The sequence below is a fragment of the Genypterus blacodes genome, unplaced genomic scaffold (assembly GCF_046128005.1).
Source record: "Genypterus blacodes isolate CSIRO-AG114 ecotype Tasmania unplaced genomic scaffold, CSIRO-AGI_Gbla_v1 ptg000015l_1, whole genome shotgun sequence".
In the NCBI taxonomy this organism is placed as follows: Eukaryota; Metazoa; Chordata; class Actinopteri; order Ophidiiformes; family Ophidiidae; genus Genypterus; species Genypterus blacodes.
The window spans coordinates 4,971,531-4,988,332 of NW_027466829.1; the positions used below are offsets into that span (position 1 = coordinate 4,971,531).

General features: G+C 44.4%; 1 protein-coding gene across 1 annotated transcript; it reads right to left on the reverse strand.

Annotated features, from left to right (window-relative positions):
- Window positions 1-6,215: 6,215 nt before the first annotated feature.
- On the reverse strand, window positions 6,216-7,151 carry foxb1a (forkhead box B1a). Its single transcript, XM_076140417.1, has one exon. It carries the CDS (start codon window positions 7,149-7,151, stop codon window positions 6,216-6,218), a length of 936 nt encoding a protein of 311 aa, XP_075996532.1.
- Between the last annotated feature and the right edge of the window lie 9,651 nt (window positions 7,152-16,802).

Consider the following 16,802-nt stretch of genomic DNA (forward strand, 5'->3'; position numbering starts at 1 on the left):
GCTGCTAATTAACCTCACATTGTGTCCGCTAACAAAGAAACAAAGGAACAAAGTGGAATTTCAATGCGGGAGATTATCACAATCACAATGAGCACGGTGCTGGATCATGCACTTAATAGGGATTTTCACACTGGCCATGACAACATGAGATTAGATCAAAGACACATGAAGTTACATTAACAAAACAATGTGGCCTTGTTATGCAATAACAAGCAGCCATCTGGGCCTTCCCCAGCCGCCGCGACGAGAAAAGCCTCCAAGTGCGCAGCGTAAAAAAAAAAGAAACGGGCCAGAGTAGAACGAACAACTTGAGCCAGACCGTATCTGACTGTGAGAACTTTATTGCGGCTTTGTTCTATTGGCGAGGAGATAGCATCCTTCCTCAAACACATCAAGACAAAGAGGAAACGGGCTGTGTGTTCTTGGCTGCTTATTGTTGCCTCTGTTTCTAGCCCACTGGCTGAATGGCAATTACTGCTGACTTCCTATCCGGCACGGAGCCCGGGCCCCGCCGACGGGCGCCCTGACCCCTCCGGTATCCAGAGGGGAGAGACAGGGGAGCTGTCAGAGCTCACACCTCTCCACGCTCCTCCAGCTGCTGCCCCACGGGGCCCTGCAGCACACTCCTGCTAATCAGCTCCATCTCATCTCTGGGAGGAACTGGGCCCCCGAGTGGATGCAAGGCCCCCGTTCTCACCTCTGCTACCTCGCACACCTTTGAAGTTCTGTGCAAGTGTTAGTTTATGGTTGGAGAGGGTAAGATAAGATCTAGAAGAAAGGCGATAAATTAGCTTTTCGACGCACATTTAAAAAGGGGGAAATAGCAGACTGATAAAATCCACAGTATCTGTTACACTTCTAGCACCTAGCAGCCAAAACACTTGAGAACAAAAACATTCTGGTGTCAAATCTGTTAAGTAGCTTCATTAAAGCCGCTTGTTTGTACGAGGAGCTGTTTGGTTTCCCGCGCTGAGCTTCTGTGCGAACGAGCATTTGGTCAAACTGACACGGCGGGACGCCTTAGAACGCGGCAATTAAAGAACAAATATCATCATCCAATGAAATGAGAGCGCAACAGATCACAGAATGTCGGACGAGGATCGGCACGACATGTTTGTGAGTCGACAAGCTGGGACAGAGCGGAGTGTTTAGGCTGTGAGAACACACCCTGCTCAGGCATGCCAGCTCTGACACAGGGAGACGAAATGATCATTATTTATCAGCAATTAACACGTTTGGAAGTGTATAAGTTGCACAGAAAGACCAAAAGGTGTTGAACTCAAAGTCAGGCAGTCACTTTCTTCTGGGAGCCGCTTGAGAAATGAAACCAAAGACGTGTAGGTGAGAGAAATGGAGTGGCTGGAGGTGGAGGTTGACATGACTGGAGCCTGGAGCTTGATGGATGCTTTTACTGTTGATTGTCTCGTCTCACCTTGTCTCAACCCGTCCAACACTCGCACACCTTCGGGAGCCAATGAGTACAAAGGCGGCGTATGTGCGGCATTGAATATTCTAAATGGAAGCTGGGAAATTTGCCAGTGATTTCTCGTCGACGCCTCCCTGAAAGAACGTTCGCAATCAAATTTACTGTTATTGCGATTCTGCATGCAATGTTTGCCCACTTGATCTAACATTAGACTTCATTTGCAGGAGGCTCCGGATATAAAAACGTCCCCGATGCGCCTCTGAGGTCGTTACAACCTTTAACTCCTTCTGTGGTCGACAGCGCTGAGGAGGGAGGAAGCATCTCCTCCTCAGTGCGTCACGTCATTAACACCTCGTGTGAGGGAATAAGCATCCTTATCTTGATCAACCATTATCACCCCCTTTAACTGAGCCGTTAGAGCTTCATTGTGGCAGCGGCTGAGAACCATTAGATCAGGTTAACACTGTTAACACCACGCATCTTAGTCACTTTGAGTTACATTATATGCTGATGACCTTTTAGCTTTGACAGTTTAACCAGATTAACAAGACCCGCCATGGCCGACCGCTATCTGCTAGCTGCACTCTGTGGAATTTTAGCTGCCGCCACCCGCTGACATAATTTGTTTCACAGCCGCCACCCGGCAGCATGAATCAGACGTTGACACTCTAATTTCATGCACACATGGGTGTTTGGCTGAGCCGGCCCTGCGGTTCTCCAGCGCGGCCCCTGCCCACTATACCTGCCCTTTGCCCTCTGCCACCGCAGGCACGGGACGCCTCCGAACCTGCCATTCACACACGGTGACGGATGGCTCCAGCTCGGTCTGATGATGATGATGATGTGCACACGTTGTTTATGGTCTCCTGTTTTTCAAAGCCATGTTCCCCAATAAAACGCTCATAAATTATCATAGACAACATATTCAGTGTTGTACCAGGAGAAAATGTGTTTATTCTGAATTAAAAAGGGAGGAAGAACCCAAAGTGCCCCTCAGGCCCGGTGATACCTGAATTGTGAGTTTGTGACCATAAATTCCCGAAGTTCCTTTCCTGTCCATCAGCAGCGAGGCGTGTTGCTCTGTTTACCACTAAAATAAATCTGTTTACCGTGGAGCACAACTCCGTCTGGAAATATTTGTTTTGCCCGTGTTGTTTTAAAGAGAAGGAGCCACATGCATGTTGCAGGGGAGAGCGATAACAGCGTAGCCTCCAACCGTGTTTCAAAATGTCAAAGGCCTGTCAGAGGATTGACACGTTTGCAGAAGTTAATTAATGCAAGTTTTGTCTATCAGTGATTATTTTTGCGGCCTCTTAAAAGTCAGAGCTGACAGCCGGCGGTAAGGGGAGAAGATGAAGCTCTAGACCTGGTGGTGCTTCGTCTAACGGCCTCATTCTGTCACCGGGGAAGGAAAACTATACTTCCTAACACCAGTGACCGGGAAAGTAAGTGCGAACAGGCGCCAAAAACAACTACAATCCTGACGGCAATTCCCAATATCTCTCCTTCAACTGCAAGTCTGACAACATTTATTACGAGCCGGCGTAAATCCACAAGATAAACGCTAAAACAAATAAGTTTCTGCCGTGCAGCGGAAGCCGGATAAGGCCCGGGGTTCTTACCAAACACTTCCCCTTGACAAATATCCAAACAGTAAACACATTGTAAATAACAGCACCCTGTCCACCATCAGGTCCCTACTTGAGGTTAAGTTGAGTTTATTGCAGAGGCCACTGCCTGCATGCATTAAGCCAATCATAAATTATACATGCTAATTACCTCAGGCCTCCACTTTAATGAATTATTTTAATTAAACGACAACGTTGAGGTTTTGCATGTGGTCTATATTTCATCCCCACGTCGGCGATGACCTTCTTCTTTGTCTAAGTAGAACAGAGTTGAGAGAACAAGGGCGATGCAGATTTAGATCTCTATACGTTTGAGTCCCAACGTTGAGGAGCTGCTGGCTGGTTTGCTGTGCCGTGACGTTTCTAGATTATTTCTCAAAGTAAAATAGATTGAGACGACAACAAGGCCAAGAATGTGTTCAACAGGAGATGAGAGAGAGTTGGAAGTGAAGTTAGAAGGATCAGCGTGGAAAGAAAAGCTGTGGTTGTGTCAGAGACGGTTCAGTTTGAAGGGTTTTATTCAAGAAATTCAGACATTTGCCTTCAGGTTCATGAGTGTGAGGTGATGTGTGTGTGTCGGTGTGTGTGATCCCTCCCACCTGTGACATGATTTTCAATCCACTGTCTGCTGGAGAGGTTGAATTAATGTCATCCGTTTAATGACTCTTCCTCACTGTGTTTGTTTGACGGACTCACTCTCTTATTTTCACCACTGACAGCAACATTTGACTAATTTCATTTTTCCATTAGTGCCTCTGCTGAAGCTGCTTTGTAATGATTCAGATCTAATGCATCGATCTGTGTACTGTTGCTTTAAAGTGGACATCATACATTAAATAAAAAATGTCATTTAGATAATTACCATTAACATTTGTATTTTTTTTTTAAATATTTGAATTTACAAAAGAGTGACATTAACCCTTTAAGACATTCAGCTGAATATGACAGAACAACAGCACAACACCTACAGAACACACACACACACACAGCAAAGAAAACAGATCAAAGGCACAAAAAGACAAACAAAGCACAAGAATAAAAATGTCATTGATGAGCATACTAATATTGCACTAAACAGAATGTGTTAAGTCTCTGAACCTTTGAGATTAATTCTTTATTTTTATTAATTTATTTTCATTTTATTAATTTCTAACCATGATGAGATGTGTCATGGTTTCGTTCCTGTAATAATCAATAAGTATAATAAGTATAAAATAATTGTCATCGCTATGAATGTGGTTAAAAAGGAGTTGCCATGACAACAGCAACAACAAACAGCAGGTTGCAAATTAAAGTTTGTAAACGCTGCAACTCGCCTATATTTAATCATCTGCAGTCAGCATTAATGTTATACACACAAATGCACAAAGTGTGTGTGTGTGTGTGTAGGGGGGGGGGGGGGGGGTGTAAAAACTAACAGTGTTGTACAAACAGTCCGCGGGGGGGAGGGGTGGATTTAAATTCCAAAAGGGTCTCGCAGCTCGTTTCCTAGTTCCCCAGTCAGCTATGTGTTTGTGAGAAATCAGGCTTTTTGTCTCGCTGAAAAAGAGCCTAAATCTACATTGGTGGCCCAGGCGAAGTTTGCGATTCTTTGCACTTTCAATCCGAGTGAAAGAGGAGAATGAAGTGGCCCGAGAGCCTTTATTTGATCTACTCCATGCATAAAGTGACGGAATTCTAATGTATTTGTTTAATGCCCCGAAATAGGCTGTTGGTTCTATAGGAGGCAAATAAAGCGCTTTATTCTCACTTAAGCCGCTCTGACAACTAACCAAGTAAGAGCACGAAGGAAATATAGTGACACATATTCTTGCGCTGCCTGGCTGGAATTAAAACCTGTTGATTTAAAAAAAAAAATGATTGGGGCGGATTTGTTGGATGTAAAAAACATCCAGCATTTCTATTCCACAATTGTAAAATAGAGAAAATAAACCTGACTGACTCCCTGTTTGTTTCTGTTTCTCTCTCTGCAGCCTCTAAATGTTTATTGTCGAGCTTAATTGTGTGGAGGCTCCAGCTTGATGAATGAGCGCAGTTGTCCGCGCTGTGACCGTGGATGCAACTCCATGCATCCTAATGGACCCACAGCAGAGCCGAGAGCCTCCTGACTGCACACACACAGGCTGACGGGCCGGAAGGAGGTATGAGGACCATTTTAATGCTAAATAAAATTATCGATATTTATGGTTTAGAATACCCAGCAAAACATATAATAACATTATTATTAATAATAATAATAATAATAGTAATAGTGCTGATTATAATAATGCTGATAATAATAATAATAATACACTCTGATTGTTTACTTCACTTTTAATGAGAAAATATTTCGATGACCATTTTTTTTCCAATTCATGTCAGACTGTTTGCACACTTTTCCAAAGCACGCATGCTTGCAAAAAATCCAAATAAAAAAAAAAAGAACGAAAAAAAACACAACAAAAAAAACAACGACAATAACAATAACAACACAAATTTATAACAGCATGCTTGAGCTAAAAAAGTACAAATGTACAGCATCTTGATACACGTGGTCACCACAGATTTTAAATTAAATGCTTCACAGAACATTTTCTGGAAAATAGATATCTAAAACATAAAACTAAAAAGTGCATTTGACAACATTTCAGTATCAGTTATTATTTGCAATATTCACATGTTGCATTTGAGGACGTCTCACAATACTGCGTTTCATATTTCAGTTTGCTTTCTCTTTTTCTTTTACAGGAACGAATCTAAACCCTTTATTCCTATTTGGTATTCACTTAATAACCATCGATCCAGGATTTAAAAAAGCAAACAAAAACACACAACCCTCGCCTCGGCCCACTGACAGCACAGTGACACACAGACACGGTGCATTGGATCCAAGTGAAAACACTGTAAGCACCCAACCTCCACTTTCATTTAACATTACAACTGAAAAATAGAAAAACTATCAAATAATTTATATTTTGAAGAGCAAATACTTCGCAGTACGATTCTGTGCTGTACTTCTATGACACGATTTTTTTTTTTTAAAGCGACACATTCAACACATACACAAATAAAACCAATATGCGACTCGCCTTTTGATAGTTTCCGACGACAAAAATATAAACTTTGGGTTTGGTTCGACAGTTCGTTTCAGGGGTGGAAGGGGGTGGGGGGCAAAGGTTGGGTCAGTGGACGGTCACGGACTGCAGCGTGGCCGGGCTGGTCAGAGTCTCGCTCGGGGTGGCGGGGCTGCTTTGGCTGGTCGCTGTCTGCGGGGACGTCGGGCTCAGAGACTGCGGAGAGTTTGATAGGAAGCCGGGGATGTGCGGGGGTAACGCCGAGAACATGGAGGTCGGCGTGGGCTTGATGGGCACCGGGATGGCCGGTAACGACTGTCCGCCGTGGCACAGCGACTTGAGCGGCACCCCGTAGGCGCTGTAGTCGCCGCCCGCCATGGAAATAGGCGCCCCCGTGTCAATAACGCTGGTGTTGTACATGTGCGGCCAGGCGGAGGTCAGCTGGTTGTGCAGCGGGTAGCCGGCAGACATGGACTGCATGGTGGAGAACGCCAGACTCCCGGGGACCTTGTACTCTCTGGCGATGATGTTCTCGATGGCGAACGGGTGCTTGAACGTGGACGTCTGGGACACTCCGAGGTTGTAGCTGGACATCTGTGGGAGGTGAGTGCCGGTGGCCGCCAACGCGCTCAGCCTCAGCTTGGCCTGCTGCTGGAGGTAATGGGCGGCGTCCGACTGCTTGCTGGGGCCCAGATGATCAGACGCCAGCAACACCTTGAACCGCTTGCGACGCCTCAGGAAGCTCCCGTTCTCGAACATGTCCCCGCAGCTGGGGTGCAGCGCCCAGAAGCTGCCCTTACCTGGCTGGTCCGGGCGCCGCGGGATCTTGATGAAGCAGTCGTTGAAGGACAGGTTGTGCCGCAGGGAGTTCTGCCACCGCTGCGTGTTCTCCCGGTAGTACGGGAATCGATCCATGATGAACTTGTAGATCTCGCTGAGGGGCAGCATCTTCTCCGGGCAGCTCTGGATCGCCATGGCGGTGAGGGAGATGTAGGAGTAGGGAGGCTTCTGGTCGCTGTACGTGTTTCTCCCCGGACGAGGCATCCTCGACTAAAAGTTTAACTCTCCTTAAGTCCTCTGCCAAAGTTTGTCTCGTCGAGAAAAGAAGAAAAACAAAATAAGGAAAGTTAGAAACGCCGGTGTTGCGTTCACGTGTCACCTGCGTGGATCGACCAGGGGAGCGTGTGTGCGGTGCGAGGTGCGCGGTGTGCGGGCGTGTAAGCGAGGCGACGGGCCGCTGTAAATCTGTGGCGCAAAGTAAGTCAGCTCGTCCCGCTGGCTGAGCGCTGAATAGGCTTCATCTGGCGCGCTTTGGCTGAGACGGAGCTAAGTGGATGATGCCTCCATGGTCTTCCTCTAACCATCTGATAGTTTTATGTAGTGACATGAGCAGAAAAGACCCCTGTAGAGGCGCTCCATTAATGTGCCACCTCTTCGCTATCACATGACAATTGCCATGGGAGGAGGAGGAGGAGGGAGGTGGGGTGAGGAGGAGGAGGAGGAGGAGGAGGAGGAGGGGTGGTGGGGTGAGGAAAGGCATAATCTGGTTTCATTTACACCTATTTACATGGACACCTTGGGCCAATAGAAATCATTTCCATTTGAAGACAGAAAAAAGAGGTGAAAAGGCTCCGGCAACCGGAATTGCAGTGTGATGGCACTCAGCTTCGTGTGAAGGTATGATGAGCTCATGCTTATTTAGATGCACTTTAATGCACACACACACGCACACACACATACAGAACAGGGACAGTAAATGCTATTAAATTCGCTCATCGCGCCATTGAGGCTCTGTGGAGTTAAATTGTGTCTATTTGTGTAGCGTTGTGTGTAATAGTTTCTATATCTGCATGTGTGTTAATAGAACCGGTAATGTGTTCATAAATACGGAGGTAAATATGGAGGAAAAGGCGTCATCGAGCAGGTGTTTGTTCCCGAGTAGAAGTTGGGGGAATTTAGATTTCTTCCTCTTCTTCTTATTGATTGTTTATAGGAGACGCGCTCGCCACATTCAATCATATTTGCAGATGCGCAGCCTGTGTTAGTTTGTCTGCGCTAATTTCGCCCTGCAGAGCTGCGGTGACAACAATGCAAACAAAGCTGTCCAAACTGAAACTTCATGAGGCAATCAGCTCCATTGTGTTTATGTAAAAGAAGATTCCAGAGCTACTTCACAAATGCAAATAAACCCTTGAGGACGGCGCGGAGAAAACTGTATAAAATATCCATAAGTCAATTATCTGAATGTGCAGAGCGAATGGGGAAGCGGCGGCCATTCAGGCTTTTGGCCGGGCAGGGCACCTCTGCTTTCCGCTTGGAGGGTTCGCTATGCCCGGGACCACACACACGCACACGCAGGATTTGCTCATAATTTATGTTAATTTCCCCCCCATAAATCCACAATGCGCCCCATCACCAGTCTGACGGATTACCAAAAGAATCGCGATGTGGGGGGACACCCGAGCTATTTTCACCCAGGGAAGAAGAAGAAGAGGAGGAGGAGGAGGAAGAGGAGGAGAAGGAGAGAGGAGCAGAAATCCAAAACTGTGCATAGGTTTCCCCCCAAAACAAATAACTATATTATAAGACTTGTATAAGGAATTATAATGTGAAATATAGGACGGATTGGGGTTAGAGCTGTTATATTCTTATTTTAATACGCTTCCATAATTCAATAAGAGTAGAAGAAGTGGAAGTAAAGGTCCTCTTCATGCCGGTGTTGCCTTTTTAACACCTGTCATTTCCTATTTATGTCCGGCTGAAAAGGTTTTGTGTAAAAAAGGAAGTGGCCCAGTCGAGCATCACACACACACACACACACACACACACACACACACACACAGCCAGGAAAATGACGACACACTGCCAAGTATCAAACATCAGCTGACACGCCAAGATTATGCGTTAAGGAAGAGAAAGCACACACACACATACACACACACACACACACACACACACACACACACGCATACACACACACACACACACACACACACACAGAGACAGAAAACTACATTATTCAGGCGCAGATTAGTCTCAGTGAGATTATTATGTCCGCGAACAAAGCAGTCAAACAGCTCACAGATTGTTGGGAGGAAAAAGTGGAACATATATTATAAAGTGGAATGACAGATAATACAAGGAAACCGGCAGGAATTTATATAGAAAAAGAAAATAATTGTAAAAAAAAAAAAAAAAAAAAGGGCAAGGGCTGATTCTTTTATTTTGAAATTTGGAACGTTTGTGCACTTTTCTTCTTCTACTCATGCAAGTTAACCTGCTGCAAGATTTAACCAACCCAGGCTCAGAGGAGCGGAGAGGGTTTTGCTCCCTCTCTCTCACACACACACTCACACACATTGACATACACGCACACACACACACACACACACACACACAGGGGGACGATGTGGCTTCTTGAGCCGCAGGGTTATGGGATATTGGTTGGCGCCTTTTGTCCTCCTTCCAATGCACACAGTGAAAATACCACCATGACTCTGAATGTGAATGGAGGTTTGTCGCTGCTCCCAAACTCCCGAGTTCAAGCAGCAGTAGATCAAGTCTGCACTATGTTTGGTCATTTGTAGGGAACCCGAACAAAGGTTGGGATAAGCCAAATTGCATTGCACTTGTGAACCGTGCCTCAGTCTGAAGTATCCTTTATAGCGGGAGGGGGGACCAAGAACAATTTTGTGTGAGCTTTAAAAAAGAAGAAGAAGAAGAGAGGAGTGAAAACAAAGGGCACTTTCTGAAACATCTTAAAGTAGAGTAGTGAGGCGTGACATTCCCAGGGTGAGCAGACACAAAGGCTGAGGTCATGGGGATGAAAAAGAGAATCAAACAGCCACTTTCACACGTCTGCCCTCCTCCGCCGCCCCCCCCAAGCGCCCACACAATGGGAAACAAATGTTGTTAAAAGAGGATCGATGCCATTCATCCTAAAGCAGCGAATGATAGCCAAACAATATTGTCACACTGGAGCGAGATGAGATATGTGCTGCCACCCAGACCCGCGGAGGGAGAGAGAGAGGGGGGGAGAGAGAGGGTGGGTGAGAGAGGGAGAGAAGGAGAGAGGGAGAGAGAGAGAGAAGGAGGGGAGAGAGAGAGCGAGCGAGAAAGTGAGAGAGAGGGAGAGAGGAGGGGGGAGAGAGAATGAGGGGAGAGATAGAGGGCGAGAAAGTGAGAGAGAGAGCGAGAGAGAGAGAGCGAGAGAGAAAGAGAGGGAGAGAGAGAGAGAGAGAGAGAGAGAGAGAGAGACGCTATTCAGGGAAACACTAACATCATTTATAATTTGATGCTTATTTTTTAATTCCAGGTGTGAAATGATAACAGTTTAAGGAAAAATCGCGTCAATTAATTTTCATTGTAATGATAATAATTACAATAATAATAATAATACTAATCCATATTTAAATCCATATGAACTCGTGTGTGTCTGTATGTGTGTGTTAAAGGCGTTGTGTGTCTCTCCTGATGTCACTCCGTCTTTACCTCCTGCAGCCTCACAGAGATGCTGATGAAGATGGAACTGCGGGCAATGTAGATTTATTAACGAGCAAACAAATAAAGTAAATTCCCCCTTTAGCTCGAGCTGTGAGGTGTGTGTGTGTGTGTGTGTGTGTGTGTGTGTGTGTGTGTGTGTGTGTGTGTGTGTGTGTGTGTGTGTGTGTTAAAAAAACCTTCTTAAAAAATAAACAAATTAATAAAGACGAGTGAATCATTTTTCCATTTAGGTAATTTCACTTGAATGCAGATTTTGGTGTGTTGAGAGAAATCAGGTGTGTGCGTGCGTGTGTGTACGTGTGTGTATGTGTGTGCGCGCGCAAGCCAATCGGCCCGAGCTTCTAATTAAGTCCGCGGTGATTTCGGCCCCCAGAGATGCTTTACGGTGCAATTAAGGACGCGCTGATGATACCGTATGAATATTCAGCAGAATGACAATTAATTAGCAGACGGAGGGTCTCTCACTAGATCCACCTCCACGGCTCAAATGGAGCATATGACGGCACATTCACACCACTTAAAGGCCACGTTACTCACATTCTACACGCACACACACACTCTTCAATGCGAATCATCGAGCAGGGAAGCAGATCCAGATGAGCTCATAGACTCTCTCCTCTGCTGCTCATATATATAAATATAAGACTTCTGACTTTCAATCGTTATAAGATGTAAACTGATATTTTGTTGATTCTATTAAAACCCGGATTAGAGCCGCGTAGCCTCCCTGCATGGTGACATCACAGGGGGGTACCTGGGACCAGACCTCGGGGCATTTGGAACATATGCTCGGATTATGCTTAATGGTCTAATTACATAAATTAGGCATTCATTATATGGCACATCATCTGTAACAGATATCTCAATTGTACAAAGGCGGGAACGTCTAATTCAATTTGACTGTGAATATTTTATCCTTTATTGTGGGGAACAAAAAGGACTAAAAGGGTCGAAGGGAGGCGAGTTCATTAAAAAAAATGAAAGAAAACATGGATTAGGAGGAGAATTAGAGTGGAATTAATCTGCAAAACCTGATTCCTGGTTTTTCTTTTCCATATTCTTTATTCATTTTAGGGCTGCAGGAGTGAGAAGCAGCTTCCCTCTGCTGCCATCAGAGGGGCGCAGCCTCTGAACCCAGCTGTACTCTGTTATTCTGTCATATTACAGGGCCTGGGTATTACGCAATCTCATGTACTTTGTGTGTGTGTGTAATTGTCAATATCACATGTAAATTATGTGTCCTTTGTGTTTACAGTGATTCAGAACATCTGTGTCCCTCCAATCAAGTATCAAGGTCTCCTAAAATCTGGTAAATAGCTAATTTTGAAGTCGAACAAATTAAATGAGTTGCAGTTTAGGCATCTATTAATACATCTATGAAATTAACGGGTGTTGGCAAGTGCATATCTCTGTGTGTGTGTGTGTATGTGTGTGTGTGTGTGTGTGTGTGTGTGTGTGTGTGTGTGTGTGTGTGTCGGGGGTCCCAGTTCATTGACTCCATATGGTGAGAAACAGCAGGACTGATGAGTGTACTACCTGAGGTCCATGTTTGTGCTGTCAACTGTAACCAAAACAGAGGCCCCCTGACCCCCCCTGCATAATTCATTACAGACAAGACAGTGCGGCGGCTCGCTCTCACTGCCGCTTCTTCATCATTTAGCCTCGCCGACACGTGACGCCGCCCCGACTGCGAATCACGCCAAACTACACGCCGTACTTAGTTGCAGACGGGTAGAAGAGTGAAAGGGCAAAGAGCGAGTGAGTGTGAGTGTGAGACAGGAGAGAGTCACATGAAGAAGAAAGAGGAAAACAGAATAACAAAACGAAATATAGAGCCCATGTATTATGCAGGAGTCATTTCATATGAAGAATAAAACTGGAAATTTTCACTTATATATTGTTGAAAATGAGAGAATAATGCAATATTGAGCAACGTCGGATCATAATATATTAACAATAACCTCAACATGTGAGTGAACTTTCCCCGTGAAGCAGAGAGATGAAAGGGCTCTTATACGGCAAAATTAACATAGTTCAGTTACCTTTCACAGAGGATAAGAAATGAGCTGTCGGGCTTTGAGGTGAGATCAACACGGATCTCTGCAGCGGCACAATGAGGGAAGGATCAGAGGATGAAGTAAAGACAAGGGAGGGAAACTAAGTTGAAGGAAAGAGGCAGTAAAACTCATGAGCTCACGCTCAAACACGCCATTTCCTGATCAAAACACCCGGCAGACAAGATCAGAGAATGGATCAATAACAAAGTGTCAGGGTCAAATTTGCGGGAATTAACCCATAACCCCTCCACTCTGCCTTACATCTATCAGTGTATCGCCACCAACAGTTAAGTTGTGACCCCTGCCACTTCCAAACTTGACCCTTTGACCCAAATTAATCACACTGGGTGTTTATAAGGCGAGCAGCAGGTTACCAGCTTTAATCTCTCAGATAGTTTCACAGGAAGTTGACACTGTTGTTTCTCGGTCGCGTCCTCGCCAACGTGCATCTCCTTTGAGATTTAAGACATCTAACTAAGGCATATCCCTTTTTTTAAAAATTATTATTGTGAGCTTATGTGGTTGGAAGGCACAGAACCTTTGTGTGGCTCGTGTTCCTGCAGACCTTGGCGGCGATCGGTACGCGCCTAAACCAACTGGGACACAATGGAGGGGCCTTTTATCTAATACATGGGGGGAAACGTCTGGTCTCTAAGGATGGTGAACGCCGCCCAAGACCATGCAGAACAACACGGTACACAACAACAATACGCATGTGTTCGCGGTGGCGTAAACAAAAGCAGGGACGACCAAAGGGGACGGTAGCGAAATGAAAGGTATCAGCCGGGCCTTCGCTCGTCTCCAAGGTTGTTGGAGACGAGCGGAGGAAACTTTCACCTCGCACGCTATTTGCAATTTACAAGACAGGGCTGCACAGGCACGGCAGCGGTGCAACACAATGACCAATCGCCGGCTGCCACCTCTATTGATACATTTTAATTGGTGGGTGATATATGCCGCTGTAAGATTAAAATTTGCATGGCTAAGCATAAGCGAGCGGCGCGGTAAATCACAAAGCCCTTTAAAAGGAGCAACACAAACAAGCCGGTGCTGTTCCTTTAATGGCTGACCAGCTCGCCGTGCCTCCTGCTGAAAGGTAATACGCATGACACGTTTCCAGGCACTAATTCATTTGTTTAGTAATAGGGGAGGCTAACCTGTGCCGAAAACATGGCGGCGGCGGGAAAAACATAAAGGTCCTGTTAATCCACGGATAATCAAAAGGGCACAGGAAGCAACCCGGCGCAGAGATTCTGTCGTATTAATTAAGGTGAAGCCGGGATATGTGTGCGTCTGTAAAAACAGCCTCCCAAGGTTGGTCACAGCGCCATCTCCATATCATTATTCCGGCAGATTGCGGTGACACCGTCGGTGGGAAGATGTCACCTCGGAGCTGGAGACGACGGCCACAGAGAGCATAGCTAATATCCAAAGGAAATGATCTATTTATGTTTCTGAAATCCTGCTGATTAAGGGTTCTTCAAGCAACACTGTGGCTGAAATATAAGTAGATTTGTTTCCAAAGGCCAGTAGTTACAGAGCAGATGAACTGCGGTGTTGATTACCAGACCCTTAAGGGGCCGCACTTGAAAATAATGTTGTTGACTCTGACTTGCTCGGGAGCAAAGTACTTCAAGCTGTGACAAACCATTTTGAATAGCAGACGTGAAAGGCACACAGAATGCACGCACACGGAAGAATGCAATTGCGTTTCTGTCAAACAAATTTAATCTGGAGTTGAGGTTTGTGTTATTATAATGCGCTGATGGAAAAGCACGAGGATGAATCCCATAAAATGTCAAGCACCACTGAAAAAATAGAAAGTGTTGCCAGTCACAGCCAGTGTGGGCACACACACACACACACACACACACACACAGAGTATTAACGGCTCGTCAGTGAGGGAAATGTTCAATTCCCCTGCTTAAACCAAAGCTATTCCAATCCCAAATAATTAGCTTTCAGTAGAATAGCCAGTCGTCTTGACAACTAAAATGAGAAAACCTCCACCTAGAACAATCTTGATCGAAAACATGACGAGGACAGGAAAGAGTTGCTGCAGCGTGTTCTTCATCGTTCAGGATGAAGTGGTTTCAGAGTCTAGACGTGACTCGTCTGGTTTCAGATGTTAATCAGATGACAGCAGCTCTGTGTTGATGCAACTCTGTGCTTTGATGTTGCTGTTTCACCTGCTGTGCCTTCTCCTGCAGTGGTTCTCAAACTGTGGCAAGTGGACCACCGGTGGTACTCAAAGCATCTGAGGTGTTATGTTGTATGACAAAAAAAATACAAAAAATATAAAAAAATAAAATAAAATTGGAAATTTTTTTAAATGGAGTTTTGTTGAGATGATTCACTTCAATTTAATTTTTTTTACTGATTGTGTTGGTGCCAATCTGGTATTTTGGTTGCAGATAAGGACTTTTATAAAAATGATTTCGAAACAGTGAGATTGTTTTGTGATATTTATGGGCAATTTCCTCAAAAATAATATGCCAATCTCAATATTTTTTTAATGTATTATCTTATCAAAGACAATCAGCAGGTGCACATTAGGTCTGGAGCCAAATCCATGCTTTGGTGCAGTTCTAAGAAGGTGAAGCCTCCTGTCAGCCAATTCTATGCAGAGAAATTCCCCATTGAACAACAATAATAATGAAAAAATATTTTACAAGTTCTAAGAATAATAATAAGTCAAATGTTGTAGAGGTTTGCTCAGCCATAGCAAAGCTGTCCACTCGCTCAAACACCCAAAGTCCACTGGGTTGTGACGTGGCATCGATTGCGTCCTCTTATTCAATCATTACTATGTTTATGTCCTTATCACTCTGACAGACTTCAACAGGCGTTAAACCAACTCAGGTAATATGGCCCAATAAAACCGCACCAATAAAAAGCATTTAATCGTGAGTGTCAACATGATTAATTGTGCACTAAAATCCATGTGAGACCTCCTAGTCTGGGGGCAGCGAAGAGGCATTCTGCATCTCAGCATAACTGGCACCAGGACAAGCCGTTATGTGAGTCTACCCATGCAATGGTATGAATATCAAATTAATAATTAGTCATGTAATTTCTCCTCGGGAGTTACTACGCCTCAAACTGGTTGGTGAATTTAATTATTAGCAGCCTTTTTGTTTCCATGTCCCTCTCATTACTGTCATGGATTGATGTAACGTAAACTTCATTAAAAATTAAAGCAAGAGTCTTAATTATGAGGCTACACTGACTGAAGTTAGAATTAGCCAACTCAGTGATGTGCAAATGAGAGCATTATTTAAGAAACACGCTGGAAGTAGTTATGCTAATTTGAAGAGTTCACAGTAGCAGACCTTTTCACTTGCAGTTGCATATTCATTAAACACACTATGCAAATTTAATGTAGCAGTCTTAGTAATGCCTTGTTAATTTATTCAGATTTATTGAGTACGACTTGTAAAAAGTACCAATTTAATTACCCTATCTCCTTGGAAGGTAAGGGATGTGGCCAAGGTTTTAAACTGTGTAAATCAGGATTAGTGGGGTTTGATGGAGAAAAGGGGAAGGAAAGGACACTGCTGTTAATAGCCAGGCTTGAAAGACATATTGATTTACTTAAAGCATAATCCAAGTTTAAAGAATAAAAAGCAGATGGGGACGATATGTTTTAATGTCATAATAGTGTTCCAGCTCAGATAGGAACTTTAGATCGAGTTCAAACCTAGACAGTGTGAGCTCCATTTTCCTGAAGCTGCTCTGTAGGAGTAAGGTGGATTTTGAAGCTTAATAGTGAATTTAGAACCATTAGTGACTTTGCATTCATTTGTTAACTTTTCTTCTTTGAACTTGAACGAGTTACAAGGGAACCCTGTACGCGTTCATCTTTTCATTAAGACATGCAAATCATCTATAGATGGGTTCAGATCTGTTTTGGGTTTAACTGTTTAGGGTTTATTATTCTACATTTCTGCCCCAAAAACTCAAATTAGGCAGCAAAAAAAAAGGAGCAAAATGAATTTAATGAATCAATGCAAACCAGTGATTAATCAAACAGCGGAAACAGCTTGCTTCAAATTACAGCCTGGACATTAACTCTTGCTATTACTACTCACACAGAGCAGACATCAAGAAATGAAAAGCAGATCTAATAAATAAA